Raw genomic sequence first — 19,253 nt, forward strand, 5'->3', positions numbered from 1 at the left:
AAATTGGTTGAAACTCAACTTTGATGGATCATTTTCTAGATCAGGTGCGCGTGCAGGATTGATTATCAGCGACCACCATGGATCCTTCGTTATTGCTCGTTCTATAAATCTCAATCCCTCCTCAGCTGTTGAATGTAAAGCCCTAGTTCTTTTGGAAGCATTTAAGATTCATGATCTTTATGACCCCGTCCACAAAATAGCATAGATAGGGATGGATCACACCTTAATTTATTTTCTTATGGATGGTCCATATTATGGCGTAGATAGTTTATGGGAAGGTTTTAGTGTAATGCACTTATGTTACATTGGTCAAATTACTCTCATTTTTTTAATCTTTTAATAATTTTTAAAATTTAATTTTTTAATATTTTATCACAAGTCCGATGGTTATCCTTCTCAATTATTTTCTCATTATTTAAATATTAAATTTGTAATATTTTATCAATAAAATTATATTTAAAATATTATTTTTTATTTTTTAATATTTAAAATAATATTTTTAATTATTTAAAAAATGCAATTGTTGTTTACATATTGATGCATTTTTCAATTTATTTACCATATAAAATGTAAAGAATAGACATTTATGATCGACTGTGTAGATCTCCCATAAAATGTATATAAGATACATAGCCACACTTATAGAATGCCACCGTGGATGTGAATTGGTTTGATCCACATAATCTATCCATAGTTCAGAACAATTGTGGACTGTGGTGTGGCATGGTGTGGATTGGTTTCTGATACAAGGTGTGGTGTAGACCAATCCACATGCCCACCAATTTCTCATCCACAGTTGAAGCCCTTCACTTAGATCCGTGACTGAACAGTTATCTTGCATTTAGGCATAAAAAAACAAAAAGTTTTTAAAACCAGCAAAGAGACCAAAGCAAGAAGTGGATGATGCTTAAGAATTGACAGCAATGGACTATTATTATCATCTCATCAAGGCTCTAATAGGTGGGGTATAATGCTGAATTGCACTGGGGAGCAGTGAAGTTAGAGGATCACCCTATTTTCCAAAGATTCTTATGGAGAAATCTAAGATAACTTAGGGTGCATTTGCATTCCTAATTTTAAGGACTTATTGCATTTTTTTCTGTTAAAAACTCAATATTTTAACTATAAAAATGAGATCAGTCCTTAAAATAAGGAATGTTAAATGCAACCTTAATATACTTTATTTTCCTTCTATATGTATCTAGCCTTCTTTTCTAAATTACGTGAAATTTTAAGGAAATGTTAAAAAAATTTCGAAAATTGAGCTTGAGTTTTGGTAAAAGAGGACAGTCTATTTTATCAAGGGATCATGGGGCCATTTGATAACAACAGCGCCTGAGTTGAATAAATTAGGCTTTTGACCTATTGAGTAATAGAATGTGTTGGTTGGTGTTCCTCCAGGCCACCACCTTCTAAAGTGTGGAAGTAATGGGTTCAAACACGTGGAAATGGCCTTCTAAAGTGTGGAAGTGATGGGTTCAAACATGTGGAAAGAGAGGGTCATCAATTGTCGACATTGGAATTAAGATTGTATTGCATTAATTTGGAACACGAAGAACAAATATTGAAAAGATAATTAAGATTGTATTGCATTAATTTGGAACACCTTGACATTTTAAAATGATTTAACTTTTACAATGACAATTCTGTGACATCTCAGAAAAGTAGTCAGTTTTTCCAAATGCCATTTTCTTGCCGATTCCATTTATTTGCTGATATGGTATGCATGACACATCAACAGAAATGAAATGCGGTGCCAAAAACCCACTTAGTGTTTGGCACTTGTAATTTTGAGAAGTGCAAAAATCGCATTTGATTGAGATACAGACTGATTAGGTGTTTGAAGTGTTTTGTCTAGTTATGATAATATAGTTATAACGGTAACTATATGACATCTCAAAAAGAATATCAACTTTTCAAATTTCAATGTAGTACATCACCTTAGTGATTCAAAATATCACGGAATTGTCAATTTTAACATTCAAGAAGCACCTCCTTTCTTTACCTTTAAGGCAGACAAAACATTTAGCATTTTTGTTTTTCCTAATGTGGCCAGCTTGTGAAATGAGACGCTTCAGTGCCAAATACCTACTTAGTGGGGGTCTCAGATTGATGTGACCCATCAGCGATGTATCCCTACTATGATCAAATCAACATTGACAATACAACCTATAATTCTAAAATTTAAGCCGGCTGATTGCATATGCCCTTTGACCCTAATCATATCAATGACTTGATAATACATTCATTAAACACATTTAAGATGCTTAGTTCAGGACTATCTGTAATCCCAAATGTGAATGCCTGCTTTTAGCGTCAATTAAGATTATGTTTGATTCGAAGAAAAAAAAAAAAGTAAGGAAAGTAAAGAAAACATAGGAAAATCCATACTCCTACGTTTATCTTCCTTATATTTTCCTTCAAACCAAACACAGCGTAATTGGGTGAGGGGGTTGAGCCATGAATTATATATTCTTGGGCTGCAACAAGGATGGTCACAATCAGCCAGAAATTGGGGAGATATTGACGCACAGAGTCTCACTCTGGCCTTAGCATGCGGTTTGACATTCTTCTCGTGCAGCAACGGCTGCTTTCAGCTTAATTTCTTGGTTTTAGGGCAGCAACTTCAACATTATAATTAGAAGAAGTCATATCTGACGGCTTGTCAATATATGGTTTTGAACCCAAAGATCATCATATATATATATATATATATATATATGTGGGATCGACTAACTATGTGTATGGTATTCTGCTATTCCATTATCGATTTTCTTGATAGCCTATTGGCTAAAAAACAAAGAAATAAGTCCGCTTCAAGTGTTATCAAACAGTTCCTATGAGTTGAATAAATGAGGCTTTTGATATATTGAGGGGCACCATGCCACCACCCTAAGTGTGAAAGTGATAAGTTCAAACATGTGGAAAGAGAGAGTCATCAATTGTCCCATCAAGAAAATTATGCATAAAAAGTATGGTTTTCAAAACTGGACCGGATCGGAAAAATTGGGAACTGATCACTTGATCGGTCTTATTTTCCCTCAAAATCGTTGATTTTGGTCAGCAAACAGTTGAACCGGCCAGTTAATCGTTCTAACCGTTCGAATTGTTTTGACCATTTTCTATTTTTTTTTAATTTTTTTGTCAGAATGGGCAGGCCGTTCGGGTCCGACCAGTAACTGGACCCCTGACCGGTTCATTTTTAAAAACCATGATAAAAAGTACCAAATGACTCAAGGAGTATTGAAGAGACAATTTTAAGAGGTATACCACAACACACTTTTAAAAGTGATTGAAAAATTAAGATACACATCATGGTTTTTAAAACTAAACCGGTGATTGAACCGGTCAGGGGTCCGGTTATCAGTTTGAACGGTTTGACCGTTCGATCCAAATGGTTGGCCATTGTGACAAAAAAATAAAAAAATTGAAAAACGGTCAAAACCGTTCGAACGATTAACTGGTCGGTTTAGCGGTTTGCTGACCAAAATCAACGGTTTTGGGGAAAAACGGAACCAGTCAGGTGACCGGTTCCCGATTTTTCTGGTCTGGTCTGGTTTTGAAAAGCATGATACACGTGTTATGTTAAAAAAAAATTTGAATAAATCCCAATCGAAAAGGAAAAAATAATACATCAATAAATTAATTCAAGTCTTTGACGAACATGAATAATGTAAATAGGAAAATCTAATAATCCATGATGCGAAAAAGATATGGTATAGAAAGAATTTTGACCAATCAAAACCAACCCATGAATTCTGATAAATAACACCATATTCACTATCACATTTATAATTCTTGTTTATTGTTCAATTATTTTTCGGATATCATATATTTTCTATATCATACTCGAACCCTCTTCATTCAACAATACATGCCTGTTCAATACATGACGAGGTGCCATCTATCCTCAAATGTAATAAATAAATAAATGTGGATACAGATAAGAAAAATGTAAGAATTAATAAAGAATGAAATTACTAGTGCCTATGTAACATAAACACAAATGAAAAAAAGAGACAAAACTATTTAAAAGTTGTAAATATAAGAGCTAAAGAAAATTAATTAATAAATAAAAATATTATTAGCTTTAATTTAGAAATTCCAATGTAATAAAAAGACAATTGAAATTACTCATAGATCCTCTTCTAATGTGTATTGTATTTTGCAATATTTTGTAATACATAGAAACCAAGCTTCATGGTCAGTTTGTTTCACATCCATTATCACAATAAACCAAGCTTTTTTGATTGTCCACTACTTCTTGTAAAGTTCTAGTTTTTTAACTAATGTTTTATTCCATAGATATATAACTTAGAAGACCGATATGTGAATTACAGAACACTTGTGTAATTGCACAACTAATACTAAGGTAATAAAGAATATTAAAAAAGAGGCATAGTTTTACAGGGGAATTGGGATTTGGCCCTTACAAAATTTGATGTGATCCGTTAATAATGTATCACCAGATTTGTAGTCCAATCCATACCGGAGTCCGTCAATGAGAGAGCGACAGACAATGCAACCATATTGTTCGAGCTCATCACATCGTCTGCTGAGAGAACACCACGTCGCGCTTATGGGTTTTAAGACTAATGGAGTCCTGACCAAAATGGGTTTGGATGAATTGGGATATGCTTTTCACATAGCACTCTTCACACCAACCTCACAGTCATATCCCACCGTGTAATGAGAACATTTTCCCATGAATAATAGCATATAAATATGGGAGATGTTACCGATGTGGGACTCGGACATGCTGTGAGGTTAGTGTGAGGAGCAGATTCACTCTCACTTCAAAGGCTTCAAAACTTGTTAAAAGGTAAAACCCACCAAATCCCCTTTTTGGTCCTATTCCTCTCTCTTTCTCTTGCTCTCTCCCTGCTTCTGCTCTCCCTCTCACAACCCACCACCGTCCACTGTCACTGGTTGCATCGCCGACATTCTCTCTCTCTCTCTCTCTCTCTCTCTCTCTCTCCTGTTTCTTTTTTTCTCTTCTTTGGGTTGGAGTGAACTTTCTCGCCTTAAGAAACCAGGAAAGCAGGTATAAGTTTGCTTCCTCACAAAAAATCTCTCTTCTCCGTGCTCTAATTGCCGATTCAGCTTTGTCTTAGGCTCTTACTTTTGTTCTGTCATTCAAGTTAAGATTTTAACTGCATGGCACCAATGTTTAGAGCACTTCGGCTTTGGGATGAACCCTGTGTTCAGAATGCTTTTACCTTTGAGACTCTAAGGATAATTTTGGATCAGATTTTATGTCATTGAGCATTTAAATCCTTTGCAATTCATTATGCTAGAGTTGGTGTAGCCAATCCAAACCCAATTTTTAGATTATGCCATTTAGATTCAATTTAGGTGCCAGACCATGATTTTTCCCTCTTTTTTTTTCATGAGCTTCATTTGGGTAGGGTCAAAGCTGCCTTTGAGCTGTTTCTTCCTTTTCAATAATGTGATAATGTCTTTTGAGCCGAACTTCTATGGAGTATTTTTTTGTAGTTGATGAGGAGTCATTTAGTCCTCTGAATGATATCACGACATGTGGCATCCATGAACAGCTAGACGATATTTTAGCACCAAGTAAGTAGATCACCTCAGTAGAGCGGTTAACAACACATCATCCAGGGACTATCATCCAGGGCCGACCTATAGTACCTTTGCTTGGTTGACCTAAGGGACCTCATTATAAAGAGCGACTTCTTTCGGGAACTTGCCGAGCTAACTAGGGTACACGTAGTGGCCTATGAGATGTGCTCGCCAACTTATTCCTTAAACTTGTTATCGAGACCGAATTCTCTGGGGTAACAACACTCGACCATTAAGCCCACCTGCTCGCATTGCCCGCATTAGAGTTAATCGAATGGACCTTATCCAACTGCGTAGATCAAGTAACTGACTGAGATATACTCTCCAAACTTAGGGGGAGTGGCTCCCCGGGAATCTCAGATCCGTTACGAGGGGCTTCCAGTTCCTTGCACCTATATAAAGGCATCACTTTCTTGAGAGAAGGTACGGACGAATACTCTGGTTATCTAGCATTCTAGCTCTCTTTCTCTAAAACTTCTAACTCACTGACTTAAGCATCAGGGTGCCCACCTCGGGTAAAGAAACCCGAGCACTTTAATACTGTTCCCTTGTAGGTTGCCCTTAGGAGACTACATGGCTTGCCAATACTTAGCTTGGCATTCGAGTTATATTTTAGCTCTTCATTATACAGCTCGACATCCGAATGACCTTCCAGTGAGGAATTGTCTAGCTTGGCATCTAAGTCGTTAGTCAGTAGGGAACTGCCTGATCATGCATCATCAGTAGTAGTCCACTTATACATTCAAAGATCATAAGTGACCCACCTTACTCTGGCGTTTTTCCAATTTAATTCAAATTTCAAACTGAGCTTGTGTTTTTGATTTGTAATTTGAGGGCTGTTTTCAATTATGGTTCGTCTCTTTCATAGTCAGGTTCAACTTTCAAATGTAAGTTTTTCCTTTACAAATCTAAGTTTCAAATTGGTTTCAAGAGTCACCATCAGTGGCCCTTGGACTAATTCTTCTAAGTTAAGATTTTGTTGAGAATAAAAGTCTTAGTGCAAAGTTTTAAAATCAATTTTAGTTCAAGGATGACCTCTCACTTACAGTTTTGAATTACACCATCTGGTGTTGCCACATGTTTGGATAAAGCAAGAATAACTTGGCAATGAATAATAAGGGTCTGTTTTGTTTGCCGGAATAAGGGCCTAGAATCAGAATTAGAATGGGCTATACCGATTTCAACTATTTGGTTGGGTGGAATCAGAATCCCATTTCCATTCCTTTTGGAATGACATTACCCCATTTGACCATTTGAGGGAATGACCATCCTGTCTGACCAAACAGACTATGGGAATGGATCATTCTGATTCTGATTCTAGAAGATTTTGATTCTAATTCCGATTCCGATTCTAACTACAAACCAAATGGGCCCTAAGTTGAAGTGGCAAATTCTCCTTCCAGATGATCTGAACATTACTTACAAAGTGATCTGAATTTCCATTTTGGGTGTGGAGTTGGGAATCCCATCTAGCTATTAAGTATGATGATTTTGATCTTTATTTCACAGTGTAGTTACTAGGCTATGCTCCAGATCTAACTTTGGGTAGTGTCCTTTAATATGGGCTTGATGGCAAGGTTTTGATTTAGAAATAACAGGCTGGGGTTTATTTTCCCTAGGAGTGCTAGCTGTTTCTAAATTTGATAAGAATAGTTTTTTTTTGAGAATAATTTGCAATGCATTAATCAACCAGAAATATCACAAACAAGCAAGTCCTCCACAAACGCTGGAGGCTCATGCCAGATACAAGGATTAACGAAATGACAAGAAGCCCTAGCTAAGCTATGGGCCACAGTGTTAGCTTGCCTTTTGACACAAGCCATTGAGAAATTTACACCTCGCTGTAACAACGAGGAACACTCATGAACGAGGGAGCCAAATTCGGACAGGTCTGAAGCTGGAGCACGGAGGGCTTTCCATACTACTAGGGCATCGGTTTCAAATACCACATTCTGGATATCCATGCTGGTCACCCATTTAATTGCTGCTATAAGGGCCATTACTTCCCCTTCTTTTGAGACGAATAGACCAAGAACTGTGGACGTGTAACCTTTCACGAAAGCACCAGTTTCATCACGTATAACTATCCCAAACCCAGTGAAGTTACTGCTCATGAAAGAGGCAGCATCAACATTACACTTGAAGGAACCAGGAGGGGGAGCACGCCAGTTACCGTCACCTTGGTGGTTAAGATTAATAACCATGCCCAATTGCTTCTGTATTTGAGCTTGCTTCCAATCATGGAGAAGCTGCAAACTCTCAGTAATAGTATGATCAGGCAGCTTAAAATTATTTCTCCACAGCTTGGAGTTATGTTGAGACCAAATGCTCCACAAGACCATGCAAGCACGCCCAGACTTGTCATAATCAGTTTCTGCTAAAAACTCAAGAAGACAATCAACAAAAAAGGCATGATTTGACACATTTACGCTGATGCCAGCCTTAGACCAGCAAGCTTGAGCATACGGATATGATAACAAGACATGGCTTAGACTTTCAACGTTAGTATTACAGAGATGACAATAAGTATCTAACTGGATGCCATGCCTAGCAAGCTGGTCTTTACAGGGCAAACACCCCATACAAACCCGCCAAACAAAGCTCTTCACCTTAGGTGGAATAGGAAGCTTCCATAGCTTATCCCATCCACCCGAAATAACAACTTGAGAGGTAGTGGTATTAAGATCCATTGCAACCCTATATCCCGACTTTACTGAATATACCCCATTTCATGAGAAATGCCTAATTAGCCAGTCCTCTTGACTAGCATAAGACAAAGGAATATTCAAAATTGCACTAAAATCCCTTGGGTCGAAAAGCTCATGAATCATTTCGATATCCCATTCCTTGTGGCTTAGAATCCATAGGTCCAAAACCACAATATCTTCAATCCCCTCAACTCTAGGTGAATCAACCTTAAAATTGCCCATCTCCTTAAGCCACAAATCATTCCATACACGGATATGCTGCCCATTCCCAATTCTCCACCTACAACCCTTCTCCAAAACAATGCGAGAATGCCAGATGCTTTTCCAAGTATAACTTGGATTATGCCCACATTGGGTTGCTAGAAAATACCCCCTAGGGAAGTATTTAGCCTTGAAAACACGAAAAACAAGAGCATATGGGTTGGAAAGGATATTACAACTTTGCTTCAAGCATTGCTAAGTTGAAAGCTTGCATATCTCTAAACCCCATACCACCCTCTTCCTTCCTTACACAAAGCTTCTCCCATCTAAGCCATTTAATGCCCCCGCCATTAGAGTTGGAATTACCCCACCAAAATGAGTTCATCATTCTCTCCAACTCTCTACCATAGACGATCCTTGATAAATTTGAAGACTTCCTTCGTCCTACCTATCTGAGAAGGCAAGCCTAAGTACCTCCCTGTGTTAATAGGATTAACAACCCCCAACACGCTAGTCACTCTAGCCTTCACATCCTGAGGCACATTTGAGCTGAAAAACACACCCGACTTCTGAAAATTGATTGCTTGTCCCGATGCTTCTTCATAGATTTTTAGGATATTCTTCATGGCATTACATTCCCTTTCCTCTGCTTTGAAGAAGAAAAAACTATCATTTGCAAACAAAAGGTGAGAAACACTAGGCGCACCTCGACAAATACGACAACCAGAAATCATACCTTCTTTTTCAGCTTTATACATCAAAGCAAATAAGCCTTCTGCACATAAAATAAATAAATAAGGGGAAAGCAGGTCACCTTGGCGAAGACCTCTACCAGGAATAATAGGCCCAACCTCCATGCCATTAAAAGCCATATAATAGGAAACTGTAGTGACACAAAGCATGATTAACCTAATCCATTTGTCAGAAAAACCCAATTTTTGCATCATAAGCTTGAGAAACTACTAGTCCACCCGGTCATAAGCCTTGCTAATGTTTATTTTGAGAGCAACCTTGCCCACCTTACCATTCTGCTTCCTCCTCATAAAATGAATAAGCTCAAAAGCTACCAAAACATTATCAGTGATGGCTCTCCCAGGCACGAAAGCAGATTGAGCATTCGAAATAATGTTAGGAAGAAGAACCTTAAGATGATTAGCAAGCACTTTTGAGATGATCTTGTATAGAACATTACAAAGAGAAATAGGTCTCAAATCTTTCATAGTTTTCGGGGACTCACACTTTGGAATAAGCACTACAGTAGTGTCATTTAGTGAAGCTGGAAACTCTTCTCTGGAAAGCCAAGACACAACAGCTTGAAAAATAACTTCTCATTGTCTGAGTCTGAAACTTTACAATCAATAAAATTGAAACCATCAATAGCTTTCTGATAGAAAGTTGGATTTAGGCCATCTAGACCTGGGGACTTGTCCGGATGCATTTGGAAAACAACTTCCTTAAACTCCTCAAAAGAAAATGGAGATAGAAACTTCTCATTGTTTGAGTCTGAAACTTTACAATCAACAAAATCGAAACCATCAATAACATGACTAGAAGACAAGGAAAACAACTTATGAAAATAATCCTGGACCACTTGACAAAGACTACTCAGATCATCATGCCAATTACCCTCATCATCCATCAATCTCGAAATTCTAATGGTCATTTTCCTCGTGGATGTTGCCGTGTGAAAATATTTAGTATTGGCATCACCATCGCGAAGCCAAAAACTCTTGCTACACTGACGCCAATAATCTTCCGCCTGCCCTAAAAGCTTTAAAAGTTCAATTTTATTTTCTTTAACAGTCTCAATATCTGAAGGAATACTGCTGTCCCTGAGCCTCTCAATAACTGCTTTACATTGAGCAATATCCCTAGTGAATTTTTGATTCAGACCCGAACCCCATTTAGCAAGAGCTTTGCCACACTGATCCAAACAAGAAGAAACATCACCCATCCTCGACAAACTCCACGCATCCTCCACCGTTTTATTCAAACCTGGCTCCTATAACCACCCATTTTCAAAGCAAAAGTGCAACTGACGATGAACATGAGAAACACTCACTATTTATAATAGGATTGAATTATGGTCTGAAACAGGAGCAACCAAATTTCAAAGCTTTGTGTCTGGAAATAACCCCAACCACTCTCCTGAAGCAAAAGCCCTATCAATTCTTTCCTGGACCCATGCCTCAGTCCCTCTACCTCTCTCCCATGTGAAGCAAGAGCCAATAATCAAAATCTCGTGAAGGTGACAATCTGAAATAGTCTCACAAAACCCAGACAGAAGCCAGTGAGGATAATCCAATCTGCCCCGCTTATCCTCAGGAGAAAGCATGTCATTAAAGTCTCCAATGCAGCACCATGGCAACATAGAAGAAGCACAAATAGCATGAAGAAGATTCCATGAGTCCCTCCTACGAATTCTTTCCGGATAACCGCAAAAGCCTGTTAAAGCCTCCAATGCATATCATCCCAATGTACTTGACGTATTCCTTGTCCGCTCCCAGAACTGCAAGTTGAGAGAGAAAATGTTTTTACCTTTTAACAAAATTTAAAGCCCTTGGAGTCCAGATTTCGTTAAGTTTGGACTCCGTTTGTCTTAAAACTCATTAAGCATAATTTGGAAGGAGAACAAATACAAATATGTAGAGTGAAAAACCTTGTATTTTGTATTATTCTGTATGTATTTGTATTGTACATATTTTATTTCTACTCCTTCCAAACTAAGCATTAGTGATGTGGTGTTCTCTCATTCGCGGATGTTGACCATGTGAGCCCGTATTATTCTAACATTCCAACAGTTATGATCAACATGGTCAACAAATTATAATTTATTTATGGGGAAATTTAAAGTTCAATCCACATCAACCCCTTATTTTCTATTGTTAGCCTTCAAGCCAACTGCATCTAGTGGCAGATCTATGTAGAAGTAAGTGTGAGCAAATGTCTCCACTGAGATTTGAAAATGCTTTATATGTTTATCAAGAAATTTATATTCTTTTTATACAATTGTCCACATTCAATAATAGGGGACCAAATAAAATTTGACTTCCTAAATGAGGTCTTTCTTTCATGTCATGGTTTTAAAAGGCCTCAGAAGTGAGGCCAGACATGTACCCCCACTGATCAAAGGTCCTAGATCCGCCATTCGCCATTGGCTATATCTATCCAGAAAATACAAATGAGCCTCAATTCATGATTAGATAGGTAATACATTCATTAAGCACATTTAAGATGCTCAGTTCGGGGGCTTGTTTCCTTGATTATTCTCCAACCCTCTTGACCATCTGGAATGATGAACTAATTGACCAAAATATGTAATCCGCGGTGCCTCAAACTCACTACGCATGCGCTTTGACATTGTATTCATGCAGTTACAACTGATTTCTTTATTGTCAATATTGCAATGCAATCCATCAAAAAACCAAGACTAGTGCTTAATTCAATGAATCTACTTCAATCTTTGTTTGGGCTTTGAATCCAAATCCCAAATGAATATACTATTGTGGCATTATAATGGTTAATCTGTTGGCTAGATATTAGTCATACCATCTGTAGTGTGTGGTTAAGGTCTTCATCCACTCTCGAAGAATGAACAAAATTCTAAGTTAAATGTATCTTACTCTTATTCCCAAGAGTCAAAACCCGGATTCAGTATATGGTTTTAGACCAATTAGTTTATGCAATGTTATTTATAAAATAATATTTAAGATTCTAGTTTGCAAGATAAAACCGTTCATAGGAGAGATTGTTTCTCAATTCCAAAGTGCCTTTGTGCTAGGAAGACAAATCAATGATAATGTTTTTGTTGTTCATGAGAGAGATAATGCACATTATAAGGAAGAAGATCAAGTATTATGGCTTACAAAATTGATATGGAGAAAGCCTATGATAGAATTGAATGGGCTTTCATTGAAAAGGTCCTACGTATGTTTGGCTTTCATAGTAAATGGGTGGACTAGGTTATGGAGTGCATTAAGTCAGTTTCCTTTCAAACTCTAGTAAATGGTATTCCTTCGCGAGAGATTTTCCCAACCCGGGGTATTAGACAAAGGGGATCCCCTCTCTCTCTTTTTATTTGTTTTCTGTGCTGAAGCTCTCATAAAAAACATAACTAGAGAAGCCTCTAGTCTAAATAGTCTGATTGGGTGTAAGGCTTCTAGAAATGATCCTATCATCCCAATTCTACAGTTTGCAGACGATTGTATTATTTTTGCAAAAACAAATATTCTTTCTTGTTTAAAGATTGAGTACATACTAGATAAATTCGCCAAAGCATCGGGACAATCTCCTATTTTTTCTAAGATCCCTTTTGGAAGTAAGAGTTGTATGTACTTGAGAGCCCCAGTCTCCAATAACAAATTTGGCAAGGAAACTTTAAAATTCTTAAGTGAGAGTGTTGATAACAAATTTGCGGGCTGGAAGAGGAATTCTCTTTAAGGCATCTACTAATATGATCCCTTATTACATAATGAGGTTTTTCAAAATCCCGAAAGGGGTGCTTGAAGATCTTGACAAGAAGCAGAGGGAGTTCTTGCGGTCAAATGGTAGGGAGAAAATCTGCTCACTTAGTCAATTGGAAATGGGTTTGTTCCCCCAAACATTGGGGGGTGTCTTGATATTAAAAATCTCGAGCGGACAAATGAGGCTTGCCTTGCAAAGCTAGATAGGATGGAAAATTTTGAATGAAAAATATAATCTTTGGGTTCAAGTTGTGACAAAAATATAATCATTGGTGGGGGGGGGGTCTTGGTATTAAAAATCTCTAGCGGACAAATGAGGCTTGCCTTACAAAGCTAGATAGGATGAAAAATTTTGAATGAAAAATATAATCTTTGGGTTCAAGTTGTGACAAAAAAATATCTAAGAAATTCAAATCTTTGGGAGGTTAGTTCAAAGAAGGGCCACTCTTGGGCCTAGAAAGGAATTTTGTCGACCAAGGATTTAATCAAAAGAGGTGCGGGTTGGATGATTGGTAATGGAAGTTCAACCAATTTCTAGCTTGATAATTTGGTTGGTGAAGAGCCTTTGAGCAAGATAGTTGACAATAGTTTGATTAGTAAGTTTGAGGTCAAGGTTGGTGATACTATTAACTTGGTTACTCCCACAACTGGGGAAAAAAATTAAGACCATTTTCATCCCTTCAAGAGATCAAGAGGATAAACTCATTTGGAGGCCCAATCCTAAGGGGATTTTCTCTATTAAATCAGTCTATAATGAAGTTAGTTTAATGCACATTGATCCTTCTCTGGCTTCGAATGGGATAGGCAAAGTCTTCAAGTACCTCCTATTGATCAAGAAATTGCCTTTTAAGAAACTACTGATTTCTAAGGGGTTTAACATTGATGGGGCCGGAATGTGGTGTTTGTGGCAAAGAGAAAGATATTGACCATGCCTTTATAAACTGTCCCCTATCAAAACAGGTTTGGCACCACTAATGATTGTTTAAATCTTCAGACCAATTCTAATGGCTCGATTGTGGAGTGGTGGAGCTGGGTGGTGCAGGTACATGCGAGCCTCTAAAAAAGGAAAAGTTCACCTTGTTGTGGCAGTTATGGAAAAACCACAATGAGAATGCCTTTTTGGAAATTAGATCCCTTATGGATTCCAATTTTGATTGTCTCAATGATGAAGTTAGTATTCCTGTGAAATGGATCAACTCGGGCATGAATGAGATTAAGGTGAAAAGTCTGCACTATACCCTGTGTTGCTAGAGATCACTTTGGCCAAATCCTGCATGCCAAGGCAATACAAAATTGGTTTTAGTTCTATTAATGTAGTTGAGCCCTGGGCTGCATGGGAAGCCCACAATGTGGTACTCAACTTTTCCAACAAACATATTATATCCAAGGTGACTCAAAACTTGTAATTGATAGCTTAAACAACCGCGTGGATTCTCCATGGAGATTGAAGACTATCATAGAGAATTGCAGGTCATTGAGATCGAGGATTGAATAGCAAGTGGAGTATCGTCATACCTTTCAAGAAGGAAATAAAGCTGCTGATTGGCTGGCTAACTTTGTACACAAAAATGTTCTTGCTGGTTCTTTCTTCCTTAGATCTTTAGGTTATAGGGGTGGTTCTACCCCTCATCTTGTGTAACTCTTCCTAGAATTACAAAAATGTAGAAACAAATTAGACACAATTATGATATTTTTATTAATAAAATTACAAAAAATTATTTTTATTATATTTTTATTAATCAAATTACAAAAAAATTATTTTTGTTGATAATCAAAATGAAATACATATTATAGAATTGACCAAAAATAAAAATTATTTTACTGTTTAGCAAAGATCAATTTAGTTTTTGGATCAAATGTGTTAACATTTAATGTCATAAATAAATAAATAATAAAAATACAAAAATAAAAAATACATAAATTTTGCAAAGGAAAACATTTAGGCACATGTATAATATCATATTAAACCAAAAATAAGTTTGACATATCAAAATTATTTTTACAAACATAAATTTAAAAAATTATAGAAAAATTGAACACATCTATAATTCTATATTTATGCTACTTAAAAAAGATGAATAAGAATGTAGAACTTTATTTTGACTAAAATATTCATTTTTGAGTTTAGTCTCTATTTAATTGTGAGGTTTAAATTGTAAATTGAACTACCAATTTTCACCTCATTCAATTACATCTATTTAAATATTACATTTATTTGGTAAATGAACAAAAAAAAAAAAAATAGAAACACCAAAAAGGTAAAACATTACAAAAAGAAGAACCTAGTCAAGCAGGTTGGTATGTTAATGATACTTGAAACATAACAATTTGATCCAATTATGACATATTTGGATGAGGTGTTTATGTAATTAAATTTGGACTTTACAATCTACATCCGATTAATATTAAAAATAAAAAATATAAAAACAAAAAAAAACATATTTATAGAATTTTTTGGATACATTGTTACTATCATTATCATCATCTAAAATTACCACGTAAACACTTACTAATATATATATATATATATATATATTACCACATAAACCATAATTCTCATATCATAAAAGAGGATAGTTCGTCATGGAATTATGGGGGCTTTTGGTAACAGCTCAAATGACTGAACTGAATGACTTATTGCCTGGTTAGATTTAGTAGATATAAGAATTAAATAATAAAACATTCAAGACCATAGCGATTAACCCAACTTCAGCTTCACTACTTCAGTCATTAAGGAATTTTCACAACTTCCTTGATGTATTCAATATTCATCATCCCATTAAGAAATATTGGGGTTGGTTACATAATTCCTATTTTGCCATTTCCTTCAGAACTTTCTTGATTTACAGTCTATCCAACGAAATAAATCATTCAATTCAGCCCCTTTAAATGGACCCTAAGAGTAAGAAAGAGGTGTGATCTATTGAATAATAGAATGAATTGCTTGGGGCATTATGCCACTGCCATTTTAGGTATGAAAGTATGGAAAGAGAGGGTAATCGACTGTTCCATGGAGTAAATTATGCATTGAAAGCGTTGGTTTTGACATTAATATTAGGGATTGTGGTGTATACAGAGACAACCTGACGCCAGCCATATGGACTTATTGAAATAGAGGAAAAAATTATAGTCAACAGGCTCTTTGTTTTCCAAATCTCTGACTATTTAGAAGGGATTATTGATATATATATATATATATATATATATATATATATATATATATATATATATATTATCTAGAAGGGATTATTGGATAATTGAGAGAGGTATATATATATAACCCTCAGCCCAATTGAGTGGGTCAGCGTTGAGACATCATCATATTTTCTCTCTCTCTCATTAATTAATTGCAGCTCAGCAACAAACAAACACCAGCTAGCATATTTATCTACTTGTAACCAAGCTCAATTCAATGAATCTACTTCATCTACTTCGCCTACCAAAATCTATACAAGTCTTTGTTATTACATTCAATCCTTTGAATATTTTGTCTGGGTTTTGGATTCAAGTCTCAAAAGAAGCTACCACTTTGGCATTCCAAAGGTATTAATTAGAACATATAATCGATTTTTAGTAAGGCAAATAGATACTCATGAGAATATCGTTTTCTTTCTTTCTTTTCTTTTTTTTTTTTTTTAATTTCCCTCTTGCTTCATGAAATAGTTCAAGTAGAGAATGTGATCAAATGGGATAACACTGCACTGAGAGCCAATAAGTGCAAAAAAAACTAGGGGTGGTGTCAACGGATCTGGTGTATAGGCACAGGCTAGCTAGGTCCATATATATGTACAGACCTGGATATTCTACTTTTATGTATTAGTTTATGCTTCTTCGATCATATAAAAGAACAAGAAAAAGAAAAAGAAAAAGGAAAAAAAAAGACTCATATTTTTTTCCAAGTTTATACTTCAGAATTTAGTCCATCTACTCGTCTATCTCTCTTGCATGCACATGCCATCATGCCCTTGGAAGGATTTAGAATACTAAATATAGTTAAGGGTGTAAATCGGGCTAGATTAGGTCAGATAGAGATTAACCTTAACCCACCCTGAGATGTTGAACCCCCAACTGTAACCCTAACTCAATCTGATGACTTTAGATTGGGTTGAGATCCGGTTCACTCAATTTTCTAATTTCATTTTGATAAATTATTCTTATTTTTCAAACTTTAAGTTTATCAAAAGTATAGGTTAATTGGCTTTAGCTTTATTATGTCATGAGAACAAAATTATGATGCATTAAGAGTATCGTTCTAAATACAGAAAAAAAAAAGAATATAATACTGGAATTTTTTTTCCTTGTAACTTAAAAATTGTAGGTACATATATACTGATATATGATTTTCTAGATGCATAATTGCATATATACATTACACAAACATTTATCTTATATATATAAACATACATACAGATAGGTCGTAATTTGGCCCGGTCGAGCCATCACATGGATTAATGATGAGGAATGACAAAAATGACTGGGCTGGGAATTGCCATGCATCCCAAACTCAGATGACATGCAGAACAACGATATGACTCATTCGCACTTACTGTGAAGGTGAACAATGGGGCATACTGTAAAACTTGGAAAAGGTGAGGACACTTGGTGAACATTAAACAGAGTTTACCACACCGGGCTCAATCCTAACAACTCCAAACTCCACATTCAACTATAGACATGCGAATTTTTAAGCCAAATAAATGGGCTTAAATTACATGATATTCTTCACAAGTTAATATGGGCCTCCATTGGCCCATGTACTATTATAATAGGGTGGACCAAATTCAGTCAAATTGACACCCCTAATTGCAAGAATCTCTCACACATCAATATTTGAGGATTTTAAGCAATCACAAACTCTTGCAAATTCCAACAACTTCAAGATCAAGAGTGAAGAAATAAGGGAAAAGCTTATTCACTCTCTACAACACACTTGGATTTAAGTTTTTCCAAGAAGATCAAGCCATTACAAAAATGCCCTTTTTAGAGAAGCATCATTCACAGCCGATCAAGTGCAAAGCCTGGACTGAAGAAATCTACATCAACTATTCAGAAGCACAAAACTTAAGGAAATCTACATCAACACTTTAAGAAGTATGAGAAACATTCCAATAGCCCTTGTCTTCACTGAATTCGACCTTTAATCAGAGGTTTCTCACATCATCAAGCAGATATCAAAGAGAATTCAATTCCCATGTATTTTCTTTATTACAAATTTGTTCTTTTTGTAATTTGTCTCCATATTTTGTGTAAATAAAAAAACATGAAATTTGTGTCTACACCCACCCCGTGTAATACATGCAGAGCATAACCTTGGAAACCATGGTTGATGATAACCTCGGGACATGACATGTGTCACTCTAGTGATGAGCATAATGGCACTCCCCAATAACCATTTCCATGGAACTCTGAGAAAGCTCTCAGAATTAATCCCAGTACGCTCATTCGCAAACTCCCAGTGCTTAGTAGTTTGGATTCCCGTTAAGGAGCACCTAGAAACATTAAATTAGCCACACCAGTCTCATGTGGAATTCAACTTGGTTAGGGATAGGCACAATTCTTACCCAAAATCAAGAGGGGAGAGAACATCGATAGCCAAATACATACACAAATGACTAGACAACTTGAAAGTTATCTCGATTGCTAGGCATCAATCAATAGGGACCATACCACTATGGATCCCACATTTACAAAGGCAATCATAGATGCACTCCTCCTTTGGTTTCAAGCCACTACAATTTTAGAAGTAAGATAGCAATCATGGATGCATTCCTATTGGTTTTTAGCCATTGCAATTCGAAAAGTACAATAGTACTAGTGACCTTATTCAACACCTCGAGGGCTTCAAAGTCCTTATGTTGCTGAATGGAGCCTTGGAAACCCTTATGTGTAGGGTATCCGTCTCTACACTCGAGGGTGTTGCATAACAATGCTATTCCACACTATCCTCTTGCTCCATCAACACATGGAGCCAATTTAAAGATCTCATTTCTACACACTTCGTTAGCAACTGACGTCATTGGAAGATTGTTATCAACCTTATGCAACTGAGATAGAGGAAGGACAAGTCCTTCTAAGAATACTTAGTGAAGTTTAATTTTGAGTCAATCTAGGTACAGAACATGGACCGGTCAATAGTTATAATTGTGCTAATGCACAAAGTAAGGAGCTTGGTGTAGGTACATAGTGCTCATTCAGACCCTCAAAGAACATCAAACATCAATATTAGCACTGCAAATTTGTGTGTGAACAATCCACAGTCAATCACCATACTGCGATGAACCTGTAACATATTATCAAC

At 36.4% G+C, this 19,253-nt stretch overlaps 3 protein-coding genes across 3 annotated transcripts; all 3 read right to left on the reverse strand.

Moving 5' to 3' along the window:
* Positions 1 to 8,312: 8,312 nt before the first annotated feature.
* LOC148871351 (uncharacterized) lies at positions 8,313 to 9,712 on the reverse strand. Its single transcript, XM_088970027.1, has 4 exons — positions 9,517 to 9,712; positions 9,229 to 9,375; positions 8,967 to 9,138; positions 8,313 to 8,571 (listed from the first exon to the last, which is right to left on the reverse strand). The coding sequence occupies exons 1-4, from the start codon at positions 9,710 to 9,712 to the stop codon at positions 8,313 to 8,315; spliced, it is 774 nt and encodes a 257-aa protein (XP_088826153.1).
* Positions 9,713 to 9,759: 47 nt separating this feature from the next.
* Positions 9,760 to 10,446, reverse strand: LOC148871352 (uncharacterized). The gene has a single exon (XM_088970028.1). The coding sequence runs from the start codon at positions 10,444 to 10,446 to the stop codon at positions 9,760 to 9,762; it is 687 nt and encodes a 228-aa protein (XP_088826154.1).
* A 156-nt stretch (positions 10,447 to 10,602) lies between these two features.
* LOC148871353 (uncharacterized) lies at positions 10,603 to 11,640 on the reverse strand. Its single transcript, XM_088970029.1, has 2 exons — positions 11,610 to 11,640; positions 10,603 to 10,937 (listed from the first exon to the last, which is right to left on the reverse strand). The coding sequence occupies exons 1-2, from the start codon at positions 11,638 to 11,640 to the stop codon at positions 10,603 to 10,605; spliced, it is 366 nt and encodes a 121-aa protein (XP_088826155.1).
* Positions 11,641 to 19,253: the final 7,613 nt, after the last annotated feature.

Source organism: Nelumbo lutea, chromosome 2, assembly GCF_056320005.1.
Source record: "Nelumbo lutea isolate HS-2025 chromosome 2, American lotus-T2T, whole genome shotgun sequence".
In the NCBI taxonomy this organism is placed as follows: Eukaryota; Viridiplantae; Streptophyta; class Magnoliopsida; order Proteales; family Nelumbonaceae; genus Nelumbo; species Nelumbo lutea.

Coding starts and splice junctions, on each gene's coding strand:
- LOC148871351 (XM_088970027.1), bottom strand. CDS start 9,712: ATGAAAGATTTGAGACCTATTTCTCTTTGTAATGTTCTATACAAGATC. Junction 9,376..9,516: donor TATGAGGAGGAAGCAGAATG/GTAAGGTGGGCA, acceptor GTGTCACTACAG/TTTCCTATTATATGGCTTTT. Junction 8,572..8,966: donor AATCCTATTAACACAGGGAG/GTACTTAGGCTT, acceptor GAAGGGTTGTAG/GTGGAGAATTGGGAATGGGC.
- LOC148871352 (XM_088970028.1), bottom strand. CDS start 10,446: ATGGGTGATGTTTCTTCTTGTTTGGATCAGTGTGGCAAAGCTCTTGCT.
- LOC148871353 (XM_088970029.1), bottom strand. CDS start 11,640: ATGGCGGATCTAGGACCTTTGATCAGTGGGG. Junction 10,938..11,609: donor AGGACCTTTGATCAGTGGGG/GTACATGTCTGG, acceptor AGGCTTTAACAG/GCTTTTGCGGTTATCCGGAA.